At 35.6% G+C, this 27125-nt stretch overlaps 1 protein-coding gene across 15 annotated transcripts in view; it reads left to right on the forward strand.

The window, feature by feature from the left end:
* CASK (calcium/calmodulin dependent serine protein kinase) overlaps positions 1–27125 on the forward strand; it is a 416202-nt gene that overhangs the window by 145757 nt on the left and 243320 nt on the right. For all 15 annotated transcript variants that reach the window (XM_081041785.1, XM_081041786.1, XM_081041780.1 and 12 more), the window contains exon 3: positions 7192–7297. In XM_081041785.1, the coding sequence (XP_080897911.1) occupies positions 7192–7297 (106 nt within the window). The remainder of the gene's footprint in view (positions 1–7191; positions 7298–27125) is intronic.

The following is a 27125-nucleotide window of genomic DNA, read 5'->3' on the forward strand; positions in this document are numbered from 1 at the left end:
CTGGCCCCACCCTGGAGGAAGGATGTGTGGGGGGAAGTGGGTAATAAGAAAGCCTATCCTGCCACATATACTCGTTGAACTCCTCAGCTATCAGTAAATAAAGAAAAAGAGAATGTAAATATATAATAGATAACATAATTAGGAAAGTATAAAATACAGGTTTGTGAATAACATTTTTGACTTAGACATATTAGTTGAATCCCTGTCTTGTTGCAATAACTTTTGTTTTTAAACTTTCTTGAATAAAAATTTGTGCACAGTAAAATGAGCCTGTTTAAGTGTACAGTTCAATGTTTTAGCAAGTATATACACTCTATCATCCCACAAAGTTCCTTCATGCTCCTAACATGTATGTTTTTTAAGACTTTAATATTAAAAAGTAATTGAGGTATCAACTGGTATTTCTCCAATTTTCTTTTACCAAGTTAAGAGTACCATTTTGAAATAGGTGTCTGGTTTTTATGATAGAAAAATGCCCCATCTTCCTCCCTTTTCGTAAAGCTTTTTGGTTTACATTTCCCAAAATGAAATGCAACAGAGGAATCATGCCTTCTAGAGATGTATTTCTATTTTTATCATGTAAAAATATGATCTTAATGGTGGTCATTCATATATTTGAAAATAACTCTAATGCTGGAACTTTATTTGATTTAGATTTCAGTCACCTCTGCCTTTTCCTTTTATGCATATAATTAACATCTTTCTATTTTACTAGTTGAGTCTAAAACAGATTTTCACCAAATTTATGGTTGAGTAACAACTTGAATAGAGGATTCAGTTATAGCTTCTAAAAGACAAATAATTTGGTATCTTTCTAACCTAATGTTGGCTTGCATCCACAAATGCCTTTTAAGCAAGTGTTCTCCTTTCAGGACATTTTAACACCTCAGAAGATAAATATTAATAAAGATCATTGAATTGGTCGCCTGTAATGTTTCTTAATATCTAATTAGTAAGCTCAATGATTTATAGTACTTCAATATTGATAAGAAATGACCTGGAGTTTTTCAAATGTAAAGCCCTAGGAAGTAAATGGCACTTTAGATAATTATTTACTAAACCCATCCGAATGAAGAGTAAAAGGGAAAACAAGTAGTTCTCACAACGATTGGCTTTATTATGTTTTACAATTGATAATTGTTTACAGATATAATGTTGAGTTTAGTTTAAATTTGGTATTCAACTGGGCAGCCTGCTTTAATATGTACATTGCACCTATCAGAACTGAAAATTCTTTGGGAAATATAGTACCAAAATCCTATGAATCTGTAAATGCTTAATGCAGATAAGATTGATTTCTAACTAATACTTTTGCCTACTTAAGAAAAAATTTTACATCAAACAAACATTCTCAATTAACAATACACTGTTTCCTTTCTTTATTCACTTGATAGATAAGATTTTAGGCCGTAGGATTTTTTTAATGGGCAAGAATTCAAAGAAATTAGAAACTGCTTGGATTTCTTTGTATGTGAAAAAAGATAGTAAAGTGTATAGGGTGGTAGTAAAATGTGTAAAAACATCAAAGAAATAATGAGTTTGCACTTAACCCAGATTGGTGTGTGGGCCTGTCTGGGCCTCTGGTCATCCACTAGTTGAGAAGGTCAGCTCTACTGATTTATAGGAAGATAGCCTCATTAAAGTCAACCTGACCTGTATTATTGCCAAAGACAACTGGGATCTTTAGTCTTCAAATTGGTTATTAGTCAGCAGTGTAGCTTAGCAACAGAATTTGACTTTGCTATAATACTATAATCCTTCCAAGGTTCTGCTTGGATTCCTTTCTTAAAATATGGTCATTAATTTCAGTACACCAAGGAAAAAATATTGAGTCAATAATGACTTTCATTTACTTATTTTAATATTAATATTGATTCAAATGAACACATTAGTACTTGTCCTAATTATTTCTATGACTAGATTAGAATATTCTTTATGAGCATTTGGAGGGTCAGCTCTTAGAGAATTTTAACTATTGCGTTTCTAACACAACCTGGAAATTATTTGGAAATGAATGATAATACTTATGTATTTGTCAGTAAAAGATTAGTGTCTAGTTTCTGGTCATCACTGGTGACAGTGCAGCTGAAATAAGCTGGTTCTGTTGGAGTCTTGATAACTTTTCACCCAAGTCAGTGTTACCACATTAACACTGTTGTGTGATTGGATCTTATGCCTGGGTCATAACAACTGCACAACCCCAGGAGCCATTGTGGTGCGATATAAAGAGCAATGGACTTCGGTTATTAGTCCTGCTTCTTCTTACTGTTGTGTGATTTCAACAACTTGTTTATCTCACTGAACCTGAGACCTCAGTTTCTTCCTCTGTAAAGTGGGAATAGATATATTTAACTCAAAGGGTTATTATAAATATTAAATGAGGTCTCACAGAGTGCCAATTAAAATCTCAAATGTTGTATTGTAAACTCTCATAAGTTGCCCTGCATAGTCTAAGGTCAGTCAATAAATTTTGAAGTGTACCAAGGGCACTATAAAGTGGATGTTGACTACCCTTTGCGTGTTTGGTAGGTTAAGCAAGATGAAATAATTAAAAACTGCTGAACAAATAAAGGATGTAGATTAAGAATGTTGAAGAAATTCCAGTGATGGATTTGGGTTATTAAAGAAGCTGTAGCATTTCCCTCTATGAAAATGTTTTTTAAAAAACACATTCGTTTGAGTTTAATTTTTTTTTTGAGTGAATGACTTTACAAATATCTGTATAAGAAATGCAGAAGAACTCATGTTGGGAGAGGATAAGAATTAAAGCAAGTCTATTTATCTAGAGCCTGCACCATTCCAATTTGGTAGCCTCTAACCACGTGTGGCTGTGGAGCACTTGAAATATGGCCGACCAAATTGCAATGTGCCAGAAGTATAACACACACACTGGATCACAAAAAACTTAGTACAAAAAGAGAATATAACACATTTCATTAATAATTTTAATATGTCATATGTTGAAATAATAATACTTTGGATATACTGGATTGCATAAAATATGTTAAAACAAATTTTGCCTGTTTTTACTTTTAATGTGGCCACTGAAATTTTTTAATTATGTATGTGGCTTGTATTATAGGTATTTCTGTAGGACAGTGCTGATCTAAATCCTTATTGAATGGTTCTGGGCAAGCTAACTCTTAAATTTAGATCTCTTATATACTGAGGTTGAGATTGCTAACCCACTGCTAAGAATGTCAAATCATTCCTTCAATTGTGTTTGTAAATATCCAGATTATTTTTGACCCATAGTCAAATTAATTTGTTACAGAATTGTGGCACTCTGAAATTAGCATCCAACTTTTAAAAGATATTATGAAGGATTCTATTACAATAACAACTAATAGTGAAATGAAAAATAAATGCTTTCCAGAAAACTTCTTTTTAAAGAATTTTAGGCCCAACTTTCTTAGGAAACTAGTAGTAGTGCAAATAGAAATAAGAGTAGAGTAGTAGTTCTTATGCCATATAGCAGGTTGATTTAATTTGCGTGTTTCTCCAATTTTGGTCAGAAAATTAAATATTACTTTCCATATTACTAGTACCCCTTTTAAAGGGAAATAAATTGATTAAATATAGGCACATAGTTAAATATAAGGGCACTAAACATAGAAATAGATTATTTTTTAAATCTTTTAAAATTTCCCTGAGAAATTACAAAGTGAAAGACAAAGTACAAGGGAAAATGGAGTTACCAGTTACTGTAGACAAAGCAGCGCTTTCAAGCAGCATGGTAACTCTGGGTCAGGTCCCTCACAGGAATGTTCTGTGCTAGTATCTCAAAGCAGTCAGATAACCACTATTTCAAATCAATTATTACCATCTACTTTCTAATTCCTTCCTACCCTGCTTCATGAGTTGATTTGTAGGCCATTACAGACATACCTTGGAAATATTGTAGGTTCGGTTCCAGACTACCACCATAAAGCTAGTTGTAATCTTTTTGCTGGCAGAGGATCTTGCCCTCAATTTATAAAAAACACAACATCTTTGAAGTGCAATAAAGCAAAGCACAATAAAACAAGGTACGCCTCTACTATTTTTGGTTTGCTATATCAGCAAGGAAGTAATAGCACTTAATACATATATCTTTAATTCACATTCGCATCTTAAAGAAACATTTTGAGTTTAATGTTCTTGGAATCTATAGTTAGAATGCATACATAATGCATTTGTGTTTTTTAAACGATGATTGCCTATTTGGGCTTTTTAATACACCCATTTAATCAATATTTGGATTATGGAAAATAGTGCCACCATGATCCTAGGTATAAGCCATCTTTTGCATTATTGCCCTTGTAATTTCAAATATATTTCATGTTGTTAGTTTTTGTTATTCAATCAGTGTTCTGATTTTGGTCCCTGAAATGTGAGATTTGGTGACATTTGAACGGTTTAAATCTTTGAAGCCAGGGTCCCCAGCAATTCTGCCTTCATTTTGAGGGTGGTTAGGTGATAGGGACTAGACCAGCAGTTACATGAAAGGGGGAAAATAAAAAATAAACTGAAAAAAGGAGAAAGTCCAGTTTTCACTGTGGCAAACACTCAGTCTCTGTTTACTTCTTGACTCCAATGTCAGAGCATTGGGTTAAAATCAGTTTTTATAACAGAATAGAAAGAAATAGAAAGAGAGAAACTAAGGTGAAAACAGGCATGAAAAGGGTGACTTCTAATAACATGAGAAGGTAGAGACAAGCAAATAAAACTCCTAAGCTTTTCATAGCATCAAGAGGCAGAACATTCTTGAAAGGAAGAGAAAAACCGTGCAGCCGTCTGATTTATGTGATCTGGCTTCAGCCTGGCCCTCCAGCACACTTGTCAAAAGCTTTCCTCATAGTTATGAATTCCCAGCACAAAACCCACACCTGATTCACACCTTTCCTCCCCTGCATGACCTTTCCAACCACTTTTGGAGATGGAGACCATCTTCTGTGTACCTCTGATCTCTTCCTTTCCAGTGAACACTGAGCCACCTTACCGCACCCGTAGTGCTGTACTCTACAAAGTCCCTTCACATCCATTTCTCATTTGAATCTTATCACTGCCCTCTGAAGTCGATTTGGAAGACTCTGCAGGTCCCGCATCACCTATCACCCTCCCCATTTCATTTGCAGTAAGGAAGGGATTTGTAGAGCTTGGCAGTCAGCTGGTATACGAGTATAGCAGTGACTGAGGCAGGACCGGCACCAAGTTTTCCCGACTCCAGTTCCTGTTGGGCTTCTCATCACTGCCACTTATGAACACACAGTGTTCCCTTTATGATTAGGAAGCAGCTGGTAACCACAAGATGGCCTCAGGGTTTTTTGAAAATTAATTTGGGGAACGTATTCAATAATGTTGTAAAGATTTGGTTGGGTATTCGATGGACATGCATCCTATTTGGGAGACCACCTCAGGGATACTGTGGATGCCTGATCATGGCATTGTACACCAGAAGCTAAACATTAATGAATGCCAACTATAATTTTATATATATAATGTGATGGCTCGGTGTGAGGTCGGAGGGATAGTGGATGGGGGCAGGGGGGATCACAGTGTGAGGGATATAAATGATGAACGTCTAAGTATTACCTTGTCTTGTACACCTGAAACTAATAAATTAAAAAAAAACAACAACAACAGCAAAAACAGACAACCAAATCAAACCTTCTTTGACCCTGCTATTCCTTTCCTACTGCCAGATTCTTCTAATCTGAACATGTCTAAATCTGGCATGGTGGAGTTGGACAGGAAAGGGCTCAAACCTACCCCCTTATGATAGCTATGTGATCTTGAACACATTTCTAAGCCTGTTTCCTCATCTGTAAAATAACTACCTCACAGGGTTATTGGGACAGTATATAACAATGACTATGTTAAGTAATTAGCCCAGTGAGAGACACGATAAATTGTAATTTATTATTACATAATGGTCTCTTGCATACTGATCTCCAACCTGACTTCTCCACAAAACTTGATCTTGCCCAGAATGCTAATGGTCTTTTCTGGCTGAACCTTAACAGCCTTTTCTCCGCCTTCTCCAACTGCTCATGCTTCAATTCCCTCTATTCCCTTAACTTTCTTAATGTTATCTTATTGATTCTTCCTTTTCTGGTGGCTTCTGTTTCTCTAATTTACTGACTTCTTTTCCTCATTCTTCCCTTATATAAGTCTTCTACAGTTCTGTCTGCAGCCATTGGTCTTGTTGACAAGACTAAGTTGAATTAATAAATCAGAGAGAAAATAATGTTATCTCTTGCTTTAGGCAGTATATCCTTAGCCTTTGTTCTTTACCTGTCTCCCTTCTACTTCCAAATATAAAAATGTTATATTGGATTTTATTCATCTGCAAACATAAAACCCCAGCACTATTAACATAGGAAGGCTTTAATTCCCTTGTTCCATGTAGACATGGCAGGTGATACCTATGCCCAAACTGTTTTCATGTGATGATGGTGATGATGTTGATGATAACGATGATATTAGGTTGGTGCAAAAGTAATTGCAGTTTAAAAGGTTAAAAATCATTGCAAAAGCCACAATTACTTTTGCACCAACCTAATATTAACAGTTTTATTTTCCAAATAGTATTACAGAACTTACACACTAGTCTTACTTTCATTATCTGAATTTGTTCTTCAAAATAACACTGTAGGGTAGTGTCCTGAATTATCCAACACATTTCATAGGTGAGGGGGAAAAAATTTCTGACTTTGATGCTGGGAGTAGTGTCTTTTCTGTCTAAACCACACTTTTTTTTGCCCCCTATTCCATATAACTTCCCCGATATATGTCTATAAGTGCTAGATTTTAGGCTAAAGAATAGATCTTCTTATCCAATTTAGGGAAAACTAAGAAAAGGGTAAAATTCAAAATAGCAAATTGAGTTACTTATTGGAAGATCAAGAAAGAGTTATAAATTTCAAAACTTGGTTATAAGAGTTTGCGGAAAATATTTGTGCTATTTACATTTTTATTAATAAGAGCTGACTATAATGTATATAGATGCAAGCTGGCAAAAAAATATGGAAAAGTTATGTTGTCAAAGATTTTAATGGGTAAAAAGTTAGGCTTAGCTTAAATGGGGGATTTCATCTTTTTAGTTAGAGAAGTCTTCATGTTACCATAGATCACATCCATTCATTCATCATTCACTCTGATTGTCTCTTGTTCCTACCTAATAAAGTATGTTGTGTGTTTGTTTTGCAGATCTAAAGCGGGAAGCCAGTATCTGTCATATGCTGAAACATCCCCACATTGTAGAGTTATTGGAGACATATAGCTCAGATGGAATGCTTTACATGGTTTTTGAATTGTGAGTGTACATTTTATTTTCTTAAGGGTTAAAGTTTTAAGCAACATTGGTTTTGGATAATGCTAATACTTTTTTCTTAAAATTTAACAATAGTTGTGAACATTTTAGAAGACTTTAAGTAACAAAAATAAAAGGATTATCTCATCTTAAGGTTTACAATGGCTGAGGAAGCAGAAGTTGGTTGTATTGTATTACTCTCACATTTTTAGCGTACTTTAGAGAAGAGGCTCTAAAAAGAAAGAGTTCAAAGAGGGAGGATAGGATGCCCCAAAATAGAAAATTCTGACCACAGGAGTCTTAGTGAAAATAAGTGGGATAGAAATAGGGTCCTTCATGTAACAAGCCTCTCTAGCAACTAAAAACAAGTAATAACAGGCTCAATTTCCTCTTTTCATATAATCACTATATTGGCATATGGAGGAAAGTTTATAGGTAACAGTGTATCTGGATTTCAATAAGCCACTTGACATGTTTCTCACAGAATTATTGTTGGTAAAATGGAGGATTATGAGCTAAAGATCAGACAACTTGGGTAGTTCTAGAGCTGGTTGGCTGATTGTGTCCAAAGAGATTGTATAAAGCTTTATGGGATGGCATCCTATTCTGTTCAAATGTTTTTTTTTAATCAGTGACTTTGATTAGGGTCTCCCATAAGGTGGTAATCAAGGAGTTAGCCGGGGCCGAAGTCATTTAAAGGCTCTCTCTACTGGGCATGGCCCTTCTTCCAAGCTCACTCACATGGTTGTTGGCAGCAGGCTATATGACTGAGAGCCTTAGTTCCTCATGAGCTGTTTGCCTGAGGCCACCCTGGGTTCTGGGTTCCTTGTAACTAGGTCTCACCATAGAGCAGCTCACAACATGGCAGCTGGCTTCATCAGAGTGAACAAGCAAGAGGGCAAGAGTACGAACAAGATGGAAGTCAATCTTAGAACCTAATCTCAGAAAGCATACACCATCACTTCTGCCATATTCTGTTAGTTAGCAATGTCACTAGATCCAGCCCACACACAAAGGGAGGGGATTAAACAAGGGTGTGAATACCAGGAGGTGCTGACCACTGGGAGCCATGTCAGAAGCTGCCCCCCACAGAGGGCTAGCTAATACATTGAATATCTAGATCAAAATTTTAAAATATTTTATAAGTTTATAGCAAAGGAGCTGAAACAAAGAAGATGAAATTTAAGACCAAGTAATATAAACTCATTCATTCAAATATAAAAGTGTAAGAAAGATCACTGTGAACTTAGTTGTAACTGCTTATGTGAAAAAGATGTAAACGTTTACTGTATACTACTCATTCTCCTGAAGTGTTCATAGTAAGCAGAACACTGGCATGCTTCAAGAAGGGGATAACCAGAGTGAGAAGGAGACTAGACATTCTGTCATAGAGTCACAGCCTTCAAAATCTTTGTCAGCAAACCTACTAGAAGAATTTTTAAAACCATGTACTTGCTCCCATTTTTTAAGTTGATGCACAAAACTTTTATTGTGAGCTTGTAATTTTCACTGTTTTGTATATTCTTTTAAATATATTTTCTTCAAAACTGTAGAGCTGCACCTTTATCTCATTCCATTTTTGGAAAATGCCTGCTATGTGACCTAAATGGCAAAACTTGTCATCATTGTCAAACCAGTCAGCCAAATCAGACTTGCTTTCTGTCAGAAAAAATGCTGACTTCATTTTTCAAATAAAAAATTAAAGACAACCCTGTGACAATCATGTTACTATTGATTTCTAATTCTAAAATAGATAAGACTTTGCCATGAATATGTTGTCTGGATGAAATAAGATGGCTCTCTCATTTCTTTCCCAAGCTATGTTTTGCTCTCAAGGTTCCCTCCCTCCCTTAGATTTGTATTCCCCAGTTGTTTCTTTGAAGCTAAGGCAGGCTTCTCAGGATAGATGAGTGGTTTGTCAGTTGAGATGGGTTCCTGTGAGTGGAGCTGTAAAAGGAAAATCAGCAGATCACAGACTTGTTTTCAGATCGACCCAATTATGGCAAATGAAGATACGAAAATTGATTGCCTTAAAAATATCCTAATCCCTTGGAAGGACTTTGGGTATTCTCAGATACTGGAGTCCCAGTTTGAAAACCACTGGGATGGATGAGCTATTGAAAAGACTGGGAGGCTTTAGTTACTCAAGAATCTATTGATTTTCTTTTTCTGCTAAAAGAATTCTCAAAGCAGAAGCCCACGATAAAACATAATGGATGTCCTCAGTTATTTGAAAGATTGTTGTCTGTTAAGAGGATTATATGTTTATTCAGTGTAGGGTCAGGTTTGTAAGTACAATTAACAAGTGGCAGGTAGATTTCACCACTAAGGCCTCTTTAATGATTAGACTCAGTAAATGAAACGGCTGTCTCAGAGTATGTTTTCCTCACTAGAAATGCTCAAGCTGAAGCTGGATCCATCTAAGGGGCTAAAGATAAGGCTTTAATTTTAGACTAGAGAGGGCCTCTAACGTCCCTTCCAAATTTAAGATGTTATAATTCTTTTAGTCACTTTTCCTAGTTAAATTTTATTCTTTATTCAAGAAATCTGTTTCTGTCCATATTTTTATTCACTGAGAAAACTAAAAAATAGCTTTCGTCATATGCTATAAAGTAATGAGCATGGAAAGCAAAATTTGAAAATTAGCCTAAATTTCACCCTGTTTGCTATTTGTTTCAAAAGGGTCTAAGTGACAGTATAGTACAGAGAAGATGGTATTTGGTGTCATAAAACTTGGTTTAGTATCCGAACTCTGTCGCTTTTACTCATTATTTGACTTTGGCCAAGTCTTTTAGCTTCTCTGAGCCTCAGTTTTCTTACGTTTAAAATCTTCATAAGATTATAAGAACTAGATGAGAAAACTATGTGAATTTACTTTATGTAAAATGATGACGTGCCCTAGAACTGTAAAGTTTTGTTCTCAGTAGATTGAACAGGTTACTTTAGTTTCTCAGTGTTGAATCTATATGGGATTTTATATAGCTCATTTTATATAATTCAGTTGTGATTGAAATAATTCTTCCATGGTTATGTATTGAGATGAAGCTTCATTAAAACTGCATGTTTACCAGTCGCTTAAAACCAGTCTTAACCCAAATCACTAGAACATGGATTTCTAGTTGAAATTTTAACCTTTTATTTTGGGAATTTTCCAATAAAAAGAGAGTAGTATAATGAACCTCAGTGTACCTGTCATCCAGCTCAACCATTATCAACATTTTGCCATTCTTTTTCTACCTATCCTTTACCGTTGTCTTTATCTCCTGGATATTTCAACTGTGCATACTCCTCTTTGTATTTCTAACAGATAAGGACTTTAAAAAATATGACCATAATACTATTATCATACCTAGCAAAATCAAGTGTCTTAATATCACATCATATTCAGTTGATGTTCAGTTTTATCTGATTGAACATGAATTTTAAAGGACATATTTCTAAATTTAGAATTGTTTTATTTGCTCTAGGGATCTGGAAGTAGATTATAAATTAAAAGTTAAAAAAACTTAGTTGTTTCTCAAAACGGCCAGAAACAAAATAGAAATATAAAATTGTTCTTTGTATCATGATTTTTCATAAATTCATCCCAGTATTTTTGCATTCTCTTTGATCTCCTGGGTTTAAAACAAACACAAAGGAACCCAAACTATCCATTACTGTAAGATTTAAGGACCTGTGGATCAAAGAGCAAAGCAGTAAGTTTGTGTGTGCCTCCACCTACTGGCTAGGTAAGAGATTGCTTATCTATAGCTGCATGTAGATGAGGCTACTCCAGAATTAGTTCCATATTTCTGGCAATAGAATAGAATTACCCCCAGTACACAGGGACTCATTGCGCAGGTTATGCATAATCTGGATCCTTTCCACAGTTTTTTGACATGACACCATTACAGAGTGGACAAGGAAAGGGGAAACAAATAAAATAAGGTCAATTGACTCTGCTAATTTGTTGGCTACTTGGAAACAGCTCTGATAATGTTTTTTTCCCTTTTTCCACCTCCTCCTCCCACTCGGTTCAAGCCATTGTTTCTCAGTCTAGTTGTGTAGAATACAGCTCCCTGGCCCATGCTGGTATTATGAGACTTGCGCTCCCCCCCCCCCGGCAGTCGGTCACCAGTCAGAGGTTGGCCACTCACAGCCCCCGGCTGCTGGCCGCTCATGCTGGCCACCAGCCACTCCTGGCAGCACACAGTAGCCCACGGCAGCCCACAGCAGCTCATGCTGACCTCCGGCTGCTCACAGCAGCCAAGCTCCAGGGAGAGCCGTTGTTCACAATCTTAGCTATAGGGGTGCAGCTCACTGGCCCATGTGGGAATCAAACCGGTGACCTCGGCATTAGGAGCATGGCACTCCAACCACCTGAGCCACCGGGCTGGCCCAGCTCTGATAATTTTGATGGAGAAAAAGCTAGACCAAACAATATATTTGGGTTATCAATGAGTTTCTTAATATGGTAATCCATAACTGTCTTGGCCACAGACTATAACTAGCTCTCCCTTGTGTTTTCCTAAAGTGAAGTCATGAAATTATATAGCCTAATCATGTTACATATGTTAGAAAATCCTTGGAACGAGTTGCTATCCATTTAATTACAAATGGTTTATAAGTCTAAAGCATACTCAAATACAGAGACTCACAGAACCAAAATTTGAGGGCTGGAAAAGATTAAAGCAAGTAGATTTCAAAACAGCATTGGAAAATCCTGGAGTAGAGCTTCTTAAATAAGCATGTACCCAGACCCCACCCCTAGATTATCAGTTTCAACAAATGTGGGTCCTGAAGTGGGAGGTCAAGAGATGCTTGACCTTTAAAGTAGGGGTAATGTTATTTAGAGACTATGTTGTCACTTTCCCCAACACACTTAGTAGTTCATTGGAAATCTGCATATGTTTGCACTATATCCATTGCTTTGCGATTACACTTAAATTTGGACTTGTCTGTAGCAATTTGCTGAAACATTTTTTAAAATGTTTCAATTTCAACATTTTAAAAACATTCAATTTACATTGAAACATTTTTTCAACTCTGAAGACAGAGCTGTGTTTTGTCGCCCCCCCCCAAAAAAAAAAAACTTCAAATGTTTGTTTCTAACTATCCCATCCAAGCTTGTCTTTAGTAGTGTCTGATACTTGAATTAAGTTATAAATCCTAAATTGGCTGGCCAAGGAATTTTAATTACCTTATTATAGAATGATTACATATACCACGGGGAGGCTTTTACGGTGATTAAATGTGGATTTAAAACATATCTGACATGAAAACAGTAGTTTGTATCTTCTAAAATAATATTAGCAGTTTGTATTTTTGAGCCCACAATGGAGATAAATAGACTGAAGGAGCTTTTATTTTTTATTATTTAATTTGCCTTTTGGTTTGGTGTTTATGCTTGGGGAATGGAGTGTTTGTGGTGGAATTCATTTATACTGATAAGAGTAGAACTGATTACCACTTACCAGCAAACTTGCCACATAGAGGAAAATGTATTTGTTTCATATCAAGCAAGAAAAATCTAGACTATAGCATTTTAATTTATATGAAGCTCTGAACATATTTTTATAGCTAGTCTTATCTGATCTATTCTGATTTTTCATTTTTGTGTGTAATGACATAAATTGATATTCATTTATTCAGCACATGTTTATTGAATGCCTACTTAAGTGCTGGGTAATAGGAAATGGCTGGAAAATATTATTTGGTCCTAGTAAACATTAGAAACTTGATAGTTAAGGTAATTCTATAAGATAAGATATATGAAAGCACCTAGCTGGGTGACTGTGTAGGCCTTTGACAAATACTAGTTGAAAGAAAAAAACTTCTGTATCATTATGAACATTTTAAAATTAAACATTTCTCTACAGTATGAGGAATATAATTAATAATGTTGTAAAAACTATGTAGGGTATCAGATGGGTACTGGACTTACTGGGGGAATCACTTCATAGATTATATAAATGCCTAACCACTGCACTGTATACCTGAAACTAGTATAAAATAATAATTAAAAAATAATTAACCAAAAAAATAAAATTAAACATTTCTCTTGACTAGCTTTGCCACTATATTAAATGTATAGTTGCATTTTAGTTTTAAGAACTATGTGTCCTCTTAGTAAAGAGGACTCACAGGACTCAGCATATAGTCATATTCACAGCTATGATTTATTACAGCTGAAGGATATAAAGCAAAAGCAATAAAAGGAAAAGGTGCATGGGTTGAAGTCCAGGGGCAACCAGGCACAAGCTTCCAAGAGTCTTCTGCCAACAACCAGTTGCAACAATACATGTGAAATGTTGTCAACCAGGGAAGCTCATTAGAGACTCAGCACCCAGGGTTTTTATTGGGGGCTTGTCATGCAGGCACCCTCTGCCTGGCACATACCAAATTCCAGACTCCCAGAAAGAAAGCAGGTGTTTAGGATAAATCATATTGTTTGCACAAATAGTTTAGACACAGTGAGCCACTCTTTTCAGTTATGAAGGAAAGAATCCATCCAAGTTCCCAGATGCCAATCAAGAGCCAACCTTGTAAGCAGGCCTTTCGAGCTTTTCAAAAGATAGTAGTTTGAGCCTGCTATGTTAATACTTTTCTGCACAAACTGAAATAGAGACAAATAGAAGAAGGGTTTTGAGTTGATAAACTCCTGGATCTGCAAACAAAATATAATTACCTATAAAGATAATTGCAGAGTTTGAGCTTTTTTTAACTTTTAACTGTAATTACTATATCATTTTGACATCTATTGAAAAAAATTTTAGGTGCCCAATTTTTGTATAAAATAGATCGTAGATTGAGATGTTACAGTATAGAATAGATTTTAAGTTTTGAGTGCTACATTTGAAAACAAGCTACATTCTGATGACTGCTATCTCAAAAATGCCCTTGAAATTGTCACTCTGGCAATTTTATTTTAGTATATGAAAGCTGATCTTCAACCACTAATATAAGTTTGAATAAATTTATATACACATAAAATAGGAAGAAAATTCAGTTCACTTTCTGTTGTTTAAAAGAAGTAATTTGTTCATTTAAAAATAAAAATTATAAATAGTTTTTAGTGTCAGCAACCTTTACAATACACATACTTTATTAACTTAGAAATTATGGAAAATTATGATAAAAATAACACCATTTGCAAAAGTGAATCACAGTGAACATTTCAGAACATTTCCTTATACTTGTACTCATCACAATTGCACTAAATTGAGATCATTTTATATATGCGTTTTGTTTCCTGATTCTTTTCACTTAATAATTTTAAGCATTTTGAAATACCATTAAATATTTTTTAGATACAGTGTCTTAATGGCTGTATTAAGATGTCTAAACTATATGCATGTGACATATTTAATTTAATAATTTCCCTAATGGGACATTATTTGATATTCATGCTGTTTTCTGTTTTTCCCTATTAAAAATAATGTTATGATTAACAGTATTCTTGTACATAAATCCTTGTTTACACCCCCTGGTTGCTTTATTTCCTCAAAATAAGTTTTTAGAAGTAGAATTACTGGGTAAAAGAATATATGAATATGTATAAACACCTGCATCACACATAGAATTAATCTTTTTATAGGCTACATTACATTTAGAAAAATGCATAAACAGAACTATACAGCTTAAGGGATTATTGTAAAGTGAACAACCATGTAACTACAACCCAGGTCAAGAAATGTAAATTAATTTGGGGAACTTATTCAATAATGTCGTAAAGATTTTGTTGGGTATCCGATGGACATGCGTCCTATTTGGGAGACCACCTCAGAGATAATGTGGATGCCTGATCATGACATTGTACACCAGAAGCTAAACATTAATGAATGCCAACTATAATTTTATGTATATAATGTGATGGCTGGGTGTGAGGTCGGAGTGATAGTGGATGGGGGGAGGGGGGTTCACAGTGTGAGGGATATAAATGATGAACGACTAAGTATTACCTTGTCTTGTACACCTGAAACTAATAAAAAAATAAAATAAAAATAATAAGCACAAATTAAAAATATATATATATATATATATTAAATGTTTTCAGAAAAAAAAAAAGAAAAAAAGAAATGTGAAAACCTGTCAGCATGTCAACAGCCGTTACATTCCCCTTTCTGATCACAACCCCTTGCCTCTCTCAGAATTAACTTTAATCTAGACTTCACTTCCATGCTTTTATGTCTATACCATCCAAATAGGTATCCCTGAATAATATAATTGAGTGTTATCTGTCCTATTTAAATGGTATCATACAGTATACACATTTTTGCTCTGTGAGATTGATCCAAGTTGCTTTGTGCTCCTTCATTTCTTTTTTTTTTTTATTAGTTTCAGGTGTACAAGACAAGGTAATACTTAGACGTTCATCATTTATATCCCTCACACTGTGAACCCCCCTGCCCCCATCCACTATCCCTCCGACCTCACACTGAACCATCACATTATATATATAAAATTATAGTTGGCATTCATTAATGTTTAGCTTGTGGTGTACAATGCCATGATCAGGTATCCACAGTATCCCTGAGGTGGTCTCCCAAATAGGACGCATGTCCATCGGATACCCAACAAAATCTTTACAACATTATTGAATACCTTCCCCAAATTAATTTTCAAAAAACCCTGAGGCCATCTTGTGGTTACCAGCAGCTTTCTAATCCCTTCACCTTTCCCCTTATCCCCAACCCGCCCCCCACACCCATCTAACAACTCTCGGTTTTTTTCTTTGTGTCCCCAAAACTGTTTCTGATTAGTTCATTCACATAGTCTTTTCTTTAGATTCCATATATAAGTGAGATCATATGGTACTTGTCTTTCTCTTTCTGACTTATTTCACTTAACATAATGTTCTCTAGATCCATCCATGTTGCTGCAAATGATAAGATTTCTTTCTTCTTTATGGCTGCGTAATACTCCATTGTATAAATGTACCACAGCTTCTTAATCCAGTCATCTACCGATGGGCATTTCGGTTGTTTCCATATCTTGGCTATTGTGTAAAGTGCTGCAATAAACATAGGAGTGCATACAGATTTTTGAATTGGAGTTTTGGATTTCTCCGGGTAGATGCCTAGGAGTGGAATTACTGGATCATAGGGTAGTTCCATTTTCAGATTCCTGAGATACCTCCATACTGTTTTCCATAGTGGCTGCACTAATCTGCAATCCCACCAACAGTTGTGCTCCTTCATTTCTGACCCATTACCTGGAGTCTCTACCTCTCTAAGGTGGTCCAGGTCCTGGGTGTCCTGGCACTGCCCCTGCTTAAAAACCTGTTGTTGGTGCTTATTAACAGCACCTTTCTTTTATTCTCATGGTTGCTTATTGCCTCTGCTGCACACCCTTGCTAATACTTAGCATTGTTAGAATTTTTTATTCTTGTTGATTAGTGTGTAGTAGAATCTCACTGTGGTTTTTCCTCATTACTCTTCCCTAATTGACACCTAGTGACCTATCTCTTCATTCTTAAAATGGCATCTTTTAATTAGCAGAAGTTTGTAATTTTAATGTAGTCTGATTTATCAATTTTGTCTTTTATGGTTAGTGTTTTTGTGCCTTGTTTAAGAAATTTTTACCATTCTGAGATTATAAAGCCTTCTATGTATCATCATCCATCTGGAATTGACACTGTGTGAGGTAGCAGTCCAATTTCATTTTTTTCCATGTGGATATTCAATAGTCTCAGCAAAATTACTGAAAAGACTGCTCTGCCATACCACCTTTTCCATAAATCAAGCATCTATACATGTGTGATTGTTCCCAGGCTCTGTGCTGGTCCATTGGCCTGGCATTGTGTTGAGAGCACCTTGTCTTATTTACTATAGGTTTAATAAGTCCTGGGAACTGGTAGGGCAGGGCCTTCCTCCTCACTCTTCAGACATGTCTTGAGGGATGTCTGTGCACTTTTCATGTACATTTTAGAATCAGATTGTCAATTTCCATACACACACAAAAAAGCCTGTTGGGATTTTGCCTTGAATTATTATATCACATCTTAGCAACCAAAGAATGATTGACATGTTTACCATATTAAGTCTTCCAATTCATGAACATGGTGTCTATCTTCCCATTTATTAGGTCTTTGATTTCTGTCAATAATGTTTTATGCTTTTCTCTGCAGAGGTTATATACATCTTTTGTTAGATTTATTCTTAGGTATTTGCTTTTATTTTTTTATTTTTTAATTAAATTTATTGGGGTGACAATTGTTAGTAAAATTACATAGGTTTCAAGTGTACAATTCTGTATTACATCATCTATATATCACATTGTGTGTTCACCACCCAGAGTCAGTTCTCCTTCCATCACCATATATTTGAGGTATTTGCTTTTAAAGGTAGATCCTTCTCTCTCACACGCCTCTCTTTCTCTCCTTCCTTGTAATGACTTTGCATTCCTTTCTATTCATCAAGCTTCATCAATCCCATTAATTTATCTGTAGAATTTTTTGGATTTTCTGCATACCTGATCATATCATCTGTGTGTGAGAAGGATTTTATTTATTCCTTGCCAATTCTTTACATTTTGTCTCTTTTTCTAGCTTTTACTGCAGTGGATTAACATCCAGAACAACGGTGATAGCAGTTTTCTGTGTTTATTTCTGATCTTAGAGTTTGCTAAGCATGAATGGATGGTGAATGTTATCATCCATACACTTTATTTTCTGTGTATGTTGAAATGACCATATGATTTTCTTCTTTAATCTATTAATGCAATGAATTTCATTGATTCTTCGGTTAACCAAACTTGGTCATGATGTCTAATCTTTCTAATCCTTTTTATATATTGCTGGATTTGGTTTGTTTTTATTGTTTAGACTTTTTACATTATGGGAAGGTTGTACTATAATTTTCATGCACTGCCCATATCAGCTTTTCATCTGTAGATTATGCTGGTCTTATAAAATGAATTAAGGAATGTTCTCTGTTGTTTTTTGTTGTTGTTCCCTTTACATGATTGGTAGAACTCACCTATAAACCTATCCAGGACAGACTTTCTTGAGAGAAGGGTTATCACTGCTGATTTAATTCCTTAAATATTTATAGAAATATTAAGGTTTTCTATTACTGTGTCATTTTTGGTGAATTGTATTTTACTAAGAATGAGTGCATTTTATCTAAATTTAAACAATTTTGGCATAAAGTGGTTTATAATATATCTGCAGGATCTTTTTCATTCTTGATACTGGTAATTTGTGCCTTTTCTTTTTCTTTCTCAGCCTTGCCAGGCATTTATTAGCTGTTTAAACAATTACTCTTAGCTTCATAAATTCTTTTTACTGTGTGTTTATTTTCTATTTCAGTAATTTCTGCTTGTTGTGATTTCCATCCTTCTACTTTGGGTTTAATTCTCTGGTTTTTTTTTTTTTTCCTTTCTTTTAATTTTACCTTTCTGTACCCTTGGGTTTTAGATGTGTCTCTTGTTAAAGGCATATAGTTAAGTTGTTTCTTATTCTAGACTTTCTATCTTTGTCTTCTAATTCAAGCACTTAATCCATTTACATTTAATTATATTTGGGGATACTTTGATTTACATCTGTGGGCTTTTATGTGCTTTCTGTTTGTACCACCTATTGCATGTTTCTTTTCCTTGCCTTCCCTGATTTATCAGGATCAACTGAATACTTTTTATCATTCTGTTTTTCCTCTGTTAATTTGGAGGTATATGTACTCTTTTCTGTTATCTTGGTGTGTACCCGAGAAATAACAGTATGACTTCCTAATTCATCTTATTCTAATATTGATACCATTGTTGTCTTCCTGAATAGTACAAGCACTGTAGAACACATAAGTTTCATATAATGCCATCCTTGACTTACAGGCTATTGTTTTCATATATTCATATTACATTTGTGTGTATAAATACATAAGTTACATGTATTTATATCACTAAATTATTTTATTATCTTTATGCATTTAGATATACTCTCAATTTGTCCTTTCTTTGTTCTTTATCCTTTCAACATCTCTAAGGTTTTATCTGGATTCATTTTACTTGTGTCAGTCTGCTGAGTGCAAACTCTCCTTTTTTGTTAGTTTTGGAATTTACTTATACCCCCTCAGTCTTGAAGAACATTCACTGAGTAGAGAATTCTAGGTTGGCATTTTCTTTCCATTAGATATCATTCTACTGTCTTCTGACTTCCATTGATATTGAGAATTCAGCTAACAATCTGTCACTTCTCTGAGGGTAATCTGTCTTTATTTCTCAGGGTATTAAAAACAGTGTTTTCTTTACCTTTTTTCTGTAGTTTTCTCTGTGATGTGTCGTGTGTGTGTGTGTGTGTGTGTGTGTGTGTGTGTGTGTTAATCCTGCCTTAGGCTCTTTAAGTCTCTTGAATCCGTGTATTGATATTATTCATGTTTATGGAAAATTCTCAGCAATTATCTCTTCAAATATTGCCTCTACCTCTTTCTTTCATTACTTTTGTGATCCAATTAAGTATAGATATAGGTATACCTTATGATATTCTCCATATCTTTTACCTTCTTTTCTGTATTATGCATGTTTACCCTTTTAAAATCTATATTACTTTTTATTATTTTCATTTTGAAGAAAGAATCATGCTCAGCTTTTATGTTCTGAGACATAGTAAGCTTCATTATTTAATAATCAGCATATGAAGTCCCTGCGGGTTTGTTTTTATTGTCTTGTCATTTTTGCTGGTCCTTGGTCAAGATCTCTTATTCTCTCATGTACCTGATTTATTTTGACTGTGTGCTGGAAATTATTTTGAAAATTACTGGCCCATAATGATGCTGTCTTCCTCCACAGAGGATTTTTATTCACCTTCAGGCACTATCATTGAGGGACTGTCTTAATTAAGATTCAAGGCTTAGATTTTCAGAGCACTCCGAGGTAAAAACAGATTGCAAGTATGTGAAGGGGCTGACTACTTCCAGTTTATCCCTAGCTCTTTAGGATCCTCGCTCAATGTTGGAGAGTAGTTTATTAGATTCCCTGAATTCTGACTTGTTTGCCTTTAGAAATCTTTTGTATAAACAAATGTCACCAGGGCAAAAGGGACTCTGATTCTTGGGTTCTGTGTTCCCATTCTTTCCCAGATTTCAGCCCACATTCCTGACAATTTGGTTAGTACTTGGATGCCTTCAGGAAGTTTTTTATCCAGCTTTTTTGTTGTCTTCAATGGGAGACATCCCCTGGCAGAAGTCTAGCAATATAGTTAAAACTGCTTTTACATAGTGTCATACTACTTTCCATAAAGATTATACCAATTTATATTCACACCAGTGGTAGATGAGAGCACCCAAGTTTACAGATTGATAGGTAACAATGATGTTTAGGTTTTATTGTTGTTTATTTTGTTACTAGTGTGGTCAAATGTTTTTAAGGTATGTTTACCCATTTCTTTTTCATTTGTTCACTTTCTTTAGTTTTTGACCATTTTTGTAAGAATTCTTTATTCACTAAGGATATTTACCTTTTTAATGTATTTGCAAATATTTTCCCCAAATTTGCCTGTTTAACTTTGTTTATGGTATTGGATTTTTTGTGTATTTATTTTTTAAATATGGAGAAGTTTATAATCCTGTCAGAGAAATAAGTTACAAATAAGCAAGAGTGGGGACTAGAATGAACCTGTGGTACCAGATTGGAGTTGAAAATGGAAGTATGACCTCATGTTTAGTTTAATACATATACATACACATGTGTACATATATGTGTATGTATGCATACATGTGTGCATGTGTACACACAGATAGATACAGGAACATAGATACATGTGCATAGGTTAGTACATATACCTCTTAGCTCTGTCCACTGAGAGAGCCTCGAAGCAGTGAAACCTCAGTAGTAGTGAGCACACCCACACCCCGATCATCATTTCTGTCATTCTCTAACAGAAGGAGCCACGGCTCCTTAGAGATATGATTATTCTAGGACTGGGGTAGAGAAAATACAAGATGAGCCTAGAGCATTTTATAGTGCCTGAAAGTAAGGAAGTGCTCAAAAAAACAAAAAGATGAGGTACGTCAAAGTGTCACAGGAACCAACCTGAAAGAGTTCCCAGTGGCCAAACCTGGAACAACTGGGGCAACAAAATAAATAATAATAGTATCAGACTGTAACCCAAAATATAAAATAAAGATAGTAAGTACATACTGATCTAAATAAATTTTAAAATGGGAGAGAAGGAACAAAACCTTCCTTATAGAGTTCTAAATGATATCTGTAGATACCCCCCCCCCAGGAGATGCAGATAATCCCCCTTCCACCTTAAGTGTGGGCTGGACTTTCAAAGAACAGAGCTTGGAAAGGGGAACATAGTAACTTTACAGTGAAGAAACTTGGCTGACCCTCCCTTAACCAAAGAATCAAGTTATTAAGTTGGTGCAAAAGTAATTGCGGTTTTTGCAATTATTTTTAATCTTTTAAACCGCAATTACTTTTGCACCAACCTAATATCGCTAGTGATAAGTCATGTGGATGTCATGTGCCCCCCCCCCCCCGAGGTGATGTGATGAGAAACGCACTTCATCTCTGTGGTATCCTTCCCCAAACACCTACAACCCTCAATTAAAAATGGAAAGAAAAAAAACTTCAGGCAGATCCAAATTGAAGAGCATTCTATAAAATACTGTCAAAGTCATGAAAAACAAGGAAAGACTGAGAAGTTGTCACAGACCAGAGAGGACTAAGGAGACTTGACACAATACAATGTGGTATCCTGCATGGGATCCCAGAACAAAGGAAGTACATTAGTCAACAAACTGGTGAAGTCAGAATACAGAATACAGTCTGGAGTTTAATTACAGTAACATACCAGTGTTACTCTCTTAGTGTTGACAAATATACTATAGTTACCTAAGATGTTAACATTAGGGGAAGTTGACTGAGGGGAATACAGGAACTCTCTGTACTACCTTTCTAATTTTTATGTAAGTCTAAAATTATTCTAAAATAAAAACTTGTCTTTAATCAAAATAAAACAAACAAGGGCAGCTGGATGGCTCAGTTGGTTAGAGCGTGAGCTCTGAACAACAGGGTTGCCGGTTCAATTCCCACATGGGCCAGTGTGCTGTGCCCTCCACAACTAGATTGAAGACAATGAGCTGCCGCTGAGCTGCCGGAAGGGCAGTCGGATGGCTCAGTTGGTTAGAACGCAAGCTCTCAACAACAAGGTTGCCGGTTCAATTCCTGCCCGGGATGGTGGGCTGCGCCCTCTGCAACTAAAGATTGAAAATGGCAACTAGACTTGAAGCTGAGCTGCACCCTCCACAACTAGATTGAAGGACAATGACTTGGAGCTGATGGGCCCTGGAGAAATGCGCTGTTCCCCAATATTCCCCAATAAAATTAAAAAATAAAATAAAACAAACAAAACTGAAACCATGAGTTTATACTATCATTTCCAGTTAAAGTAAAAATTGCAGATTTTTAAGACATTTATTAGATGATAAGGAATTGTTCGTTTTTGACATGTAATTTTATTATTGCGGTTATTGTACTGAAAGAGTCCTTACCTTCTGGAGATAAGTACTGAAGTATTTATGTATGAAGTGATATTGATGTCTGGGATTTGCCTCAAAATCAGGTGAGGGGTGAGCAGTGGGTACTGGGTTGAAGTATAGGTAAAACGTTTAGCCGATGAGTTGTAGTTTTTCATTGTCAGAGCAGGGTGATAGATATATAATGAGGTTTCATTACTCTATACTTTCTACTTTTGAAAATTTCTGTAATATAAAGTTTTTTAAGTGAGAAAGAAATTACAGAGTTTTTACTTAACTTTTTAAATTTTATATTGTACATCTTTTCTCTGAAAATCTGCGTTCCTTGCCGCATTAACATACTTACTTCATCCTATCAGTTTAAATATATATAATTAAATATATAAAAAGAATTTCTTTGCCCTTCTTTTCATCCTCAGAGTATATCGCACTAGAGATGCACAATCAAAACACTGAATTTTAACATCACTTAAATAATTCTTCTCTTTGTGATTATGCCACAAGCTTGATATAGAATTAGGTTTGTTTATTTCAGTTGGGGTTTTTTTTCAATTAAAGTTTTTATTGAGATAATTGTAGATTCACCTGCAGCTATAAGAAGTAATATAGAGAGACCCTTGTAGACAGTGCCCAGTTTCCCTCTCCCATTAATATTTTGCAAAACTAGTATAATACACAACCAGGACATTGATACACTCTGCTGATCTTATTCAGATATCTGCATCAGTTAATTTTAATTTTAGGGATTGCCTCTTTTTTCCCTGTAGATTCAATTTTGGTTTTAGATTATGAAAAACATGTACATGATTGCAAAGTCAAACTTATGAATAGGGTTTTTTAAAAAAGTCTGGTTTGTGTCCCTGTCCCCATTCACTTCCTACCTTAGAGTAAATTATTTTTTAATTAGTTTCAATTTTATTTTCCATTATTTCTGTTTGAAAATATAAGAAAATATGTATGTATTTATGTTTTTATACCACCTCTCTTCTTACACATTCTGATATACTCTCTTTTAAACCTTGGTTATTTTTTATTTAACACTATGAAAACAGCGGGATTCTCTCCATAGCAGTATGTGGACATCTTCATTCCTTTTTATTCCTGCATAGCACTCCATTATGGATATAGAATAGTTCATTAAGCCAGTCCCCGATTGATGGACATTGGATCATTTTCAGTCTTCTGTTACAGTAATAACCTTGTGCATATATCATTTCATACTATTGCTAATGTCAAATTCCTTCCATAGATGTTGTACCACTTTGCATTCCCACCAGTACAGTATGAGAGTTGTGGACTTTAATTTTAAATTGTCATCTAAAGAAATGAACTGATCTCTCTCTCAGTCATATTAATTAGTAAATGCCTTATTCTAAAACTGCTTATATGTATAAATCTGGACAGAGAGAGTCATAGATAAATTCTGGTTTATTTTTATGGCCCTCATCTGTATCTGTGGACTTGACCAGAATGCTTTTAATCAGAATGGATTTCATATTATTGTGAGGTCATTGGGCCTAAGAGAATGTGTAGCACTCAGAAATAAAGATAAGGTCATTTGTCCCTCCACCAATTGTTGACTTGAGTCATTAGGCAGTGTCTTTGACTATTAGTATGGGGTTGTAAAAAAATGTATTTGTTCTGTCTTTTCTATACTCCTGAAAGTATGGCCTGTCTTAAAGATATTCTTCATATTTCTCATGCACATCACCAGGGGCTTAAGAGGTTTACAAGAAATAGGGGCAAAATCTTGATAGGCCTTTAATGACGTGACGAGGGTTTTGGATTTTATCTTAAAGATGTGGATGCCATCACAAGCAAAATTATATGATCACATTTCCATTTTTAAAACATTCTTTGGCTACAGTATTGCCCTAGGGTTCGATTTGGATGTGAGGAGAATTAGGCAGCCATTGCAGTGATTTAATATGAACATTGATGGCCAGGATAAATAAGTGTCAGTAGAGATGAATGGAAGTTACTAGACCCTGAAGATATTTAGTAATTAGAATAGACAAAATTTGATAATTGGATAAAGGAAGTAAGGAAGCAGGAGTCAAAGTGACTTGACTCTGGTCACTGGCTTGAGCACCTAATATATGATGGTGCCTGGAAATAAATGGTGAAATACGTTTTGGGCATGTTGAGTTTGAAGTTTATGTGAGACATTTGAGTGAAGTTGCTCAAGATGAAGTTGGATATGTAGATTAGGAGCACAGAGAGAGGGAGCTTACATAGAGACAGAGATTCGGGGATGGTTGCTATTTAGATGGATTAGAAGAGTATATGGAGAGAGGGAGATGAAAAGAGAACTTGAGGACTAAAGGTCTCCCAAAACTGAAAGGTTATAGAACAGGAGGAATAGCTGAAGAGATGGAAGGGAAATCATGACAGCAAGGTGTCACAGAAGCCTCGTAGAGTATATCAAGAACAATATGGTGGGGAAATGAAGGGTTTGGGCATTTCTTAGTTCCATGCTTCACTAAACTCCCTTATTCTTCAACCAATGTCCAGTGCTTATGCTCTGCAGAGCTCCCATTCTGGCTCAGTTCTGAGACATGTTACCTATTTGCTATTTCTTGGTATCATTTTGCTCTCATTTGGTATCCCTATCTGGTAGCTCATTCCCTTAGTGAGCGAGACACTGAATGAAATATTAGAGGACAAATGGATTGACCTGTACTATTGTCCTAGCTCTGTCACCAACTTTATCCATTTAGTAATTTTGTTTCTTAATGCCTATTATCTGTGAGATATAGCTAGAAGATCAGGCTAGAAATGGATAGACATGGAAACAATTATCATCAACAAGACAAATAGTAACAAGTGTTGGAGAGGCTGTGGAGAAAAAGGAACCCTAATACACTGTTGGTGGGAATGCAGACTGGTGCAGCCGCTATGGAAGGCAGTGTGGAGGTTCCTCAAAAAATTACAAATACAATTACCATATGACCCAGCAATCCCTCTCCTGGGTATCTACCCAAAGAATTTGAAATCATTTATAAATAAAGACACGTGTGCTCCAATGTTCATTGCAGCTTTGTTTACGGTGGCCAAGACATGGAAACAACCAAAATGTCCTTTGATAGATGAATGGATAAAGAAGTTGTGGTATATATACACAATGGAATACTATTCAGCGGTAAGGAAAGATGATATAGGAACATTTGTGACAACATGGATGGATCTTGAGAGTATAATGCTAAGCGAAATAAGTCAGACAGAAAAAGCAGAGAACCCTATGATTTCACTGATATGTGGTATATAAACCAAAAACAACAAAAGAACAAGACAAACAAATGAGAAACAACAACCCATAGACACAGACAATAGTTTAGTGGTTATCAGAGGGTAAGGGGGGTGGGGGGAGGGAGATGAGGGTAAGAGGGATCAAATATATGGTGATGGACGGAGAACTGACTCTGGGTGGTGAACACACAATGGGATTTATAGTTGATGTAATACAGAATTTTACACCTGAAATTATGTAATTTCATTAACAGTTGTCACCCCAATACATTAAAAAAAAAAACGAAACAATTACAATGAGAGGGAGGGAGAGAGAAAGGAAGACAAAGAGCCTTCATAGAGGAGGTGATACTGAGACTTAAGGTTGACCAGGAATTTGCCAAGTGGTAATGGCAGGGATGAAACAAGATAAAAGTAGTAAAGATGTAAAGATATACAAATCTCATGAAATTTAAAGAAAGAAAACAGAATGAAGCCAGGCCTCATAAGAACTAGAAAGAAAGACCTCAGGAACCGAAGTCACTACTCCTTTGATCCCTCAGTGTTTTTCATCTGCTTTGCTCTGGAAAGACCAGCTTTCTCTGTTTACACAGGGGCTTGCACATAACCCCAAAACATGCTCCCCGGTTCACAAATCTTCATAACTTTCAAGGCCAAGTTATTTCTGCTTCTCTTCACATTCCAGACAGACAAGTAGACAGAATACAAATGAATGAATGAGTGAATTTATCTGATTGTCTCAGTTTACCCCTTCTTTTCTAGAACCCTAAGTATCCTAAATTGTTGACCATAGGGATTATGGATAACCTCCTCTTGAATCACGTATCTGTTCCATGTCCAACCAGGGAAAATAAAAGTCCACTACTCTTTCCATGCTTGGGCTGGGGTTCTAGGTAGGGGAGTTTAATAGAGTATGGAAGGCAAATTTACTATCTGAGTAGTGGGAAAGGAGGTAAGCATTACAGGCAGAGCAACGAGCATGTGGAATGGCCAGAAATGTGAGTCAGCTTATATGGTTGGGGCACCGTTAACAGTGTGGTGGGCTATTGATTACTTTGGAGCAAAGTACAAGATCAGAAAAGGACTGGAGATGAGTTTAGACATGTAATAATAAAAGCAATTCG

Source organism: Rhinolophus hipposideros (assembly GCF_964194185.1).
Source record: "Rhinolophus hipposideros genome assembly, chromosome: X".
Lineage (NCBI taxonomy): Eukaryota > Metazoa > Chordata > Mammalia > Chiroptera > Rhinolophidae > Rhinolophus > Rhinolophus hipposideros.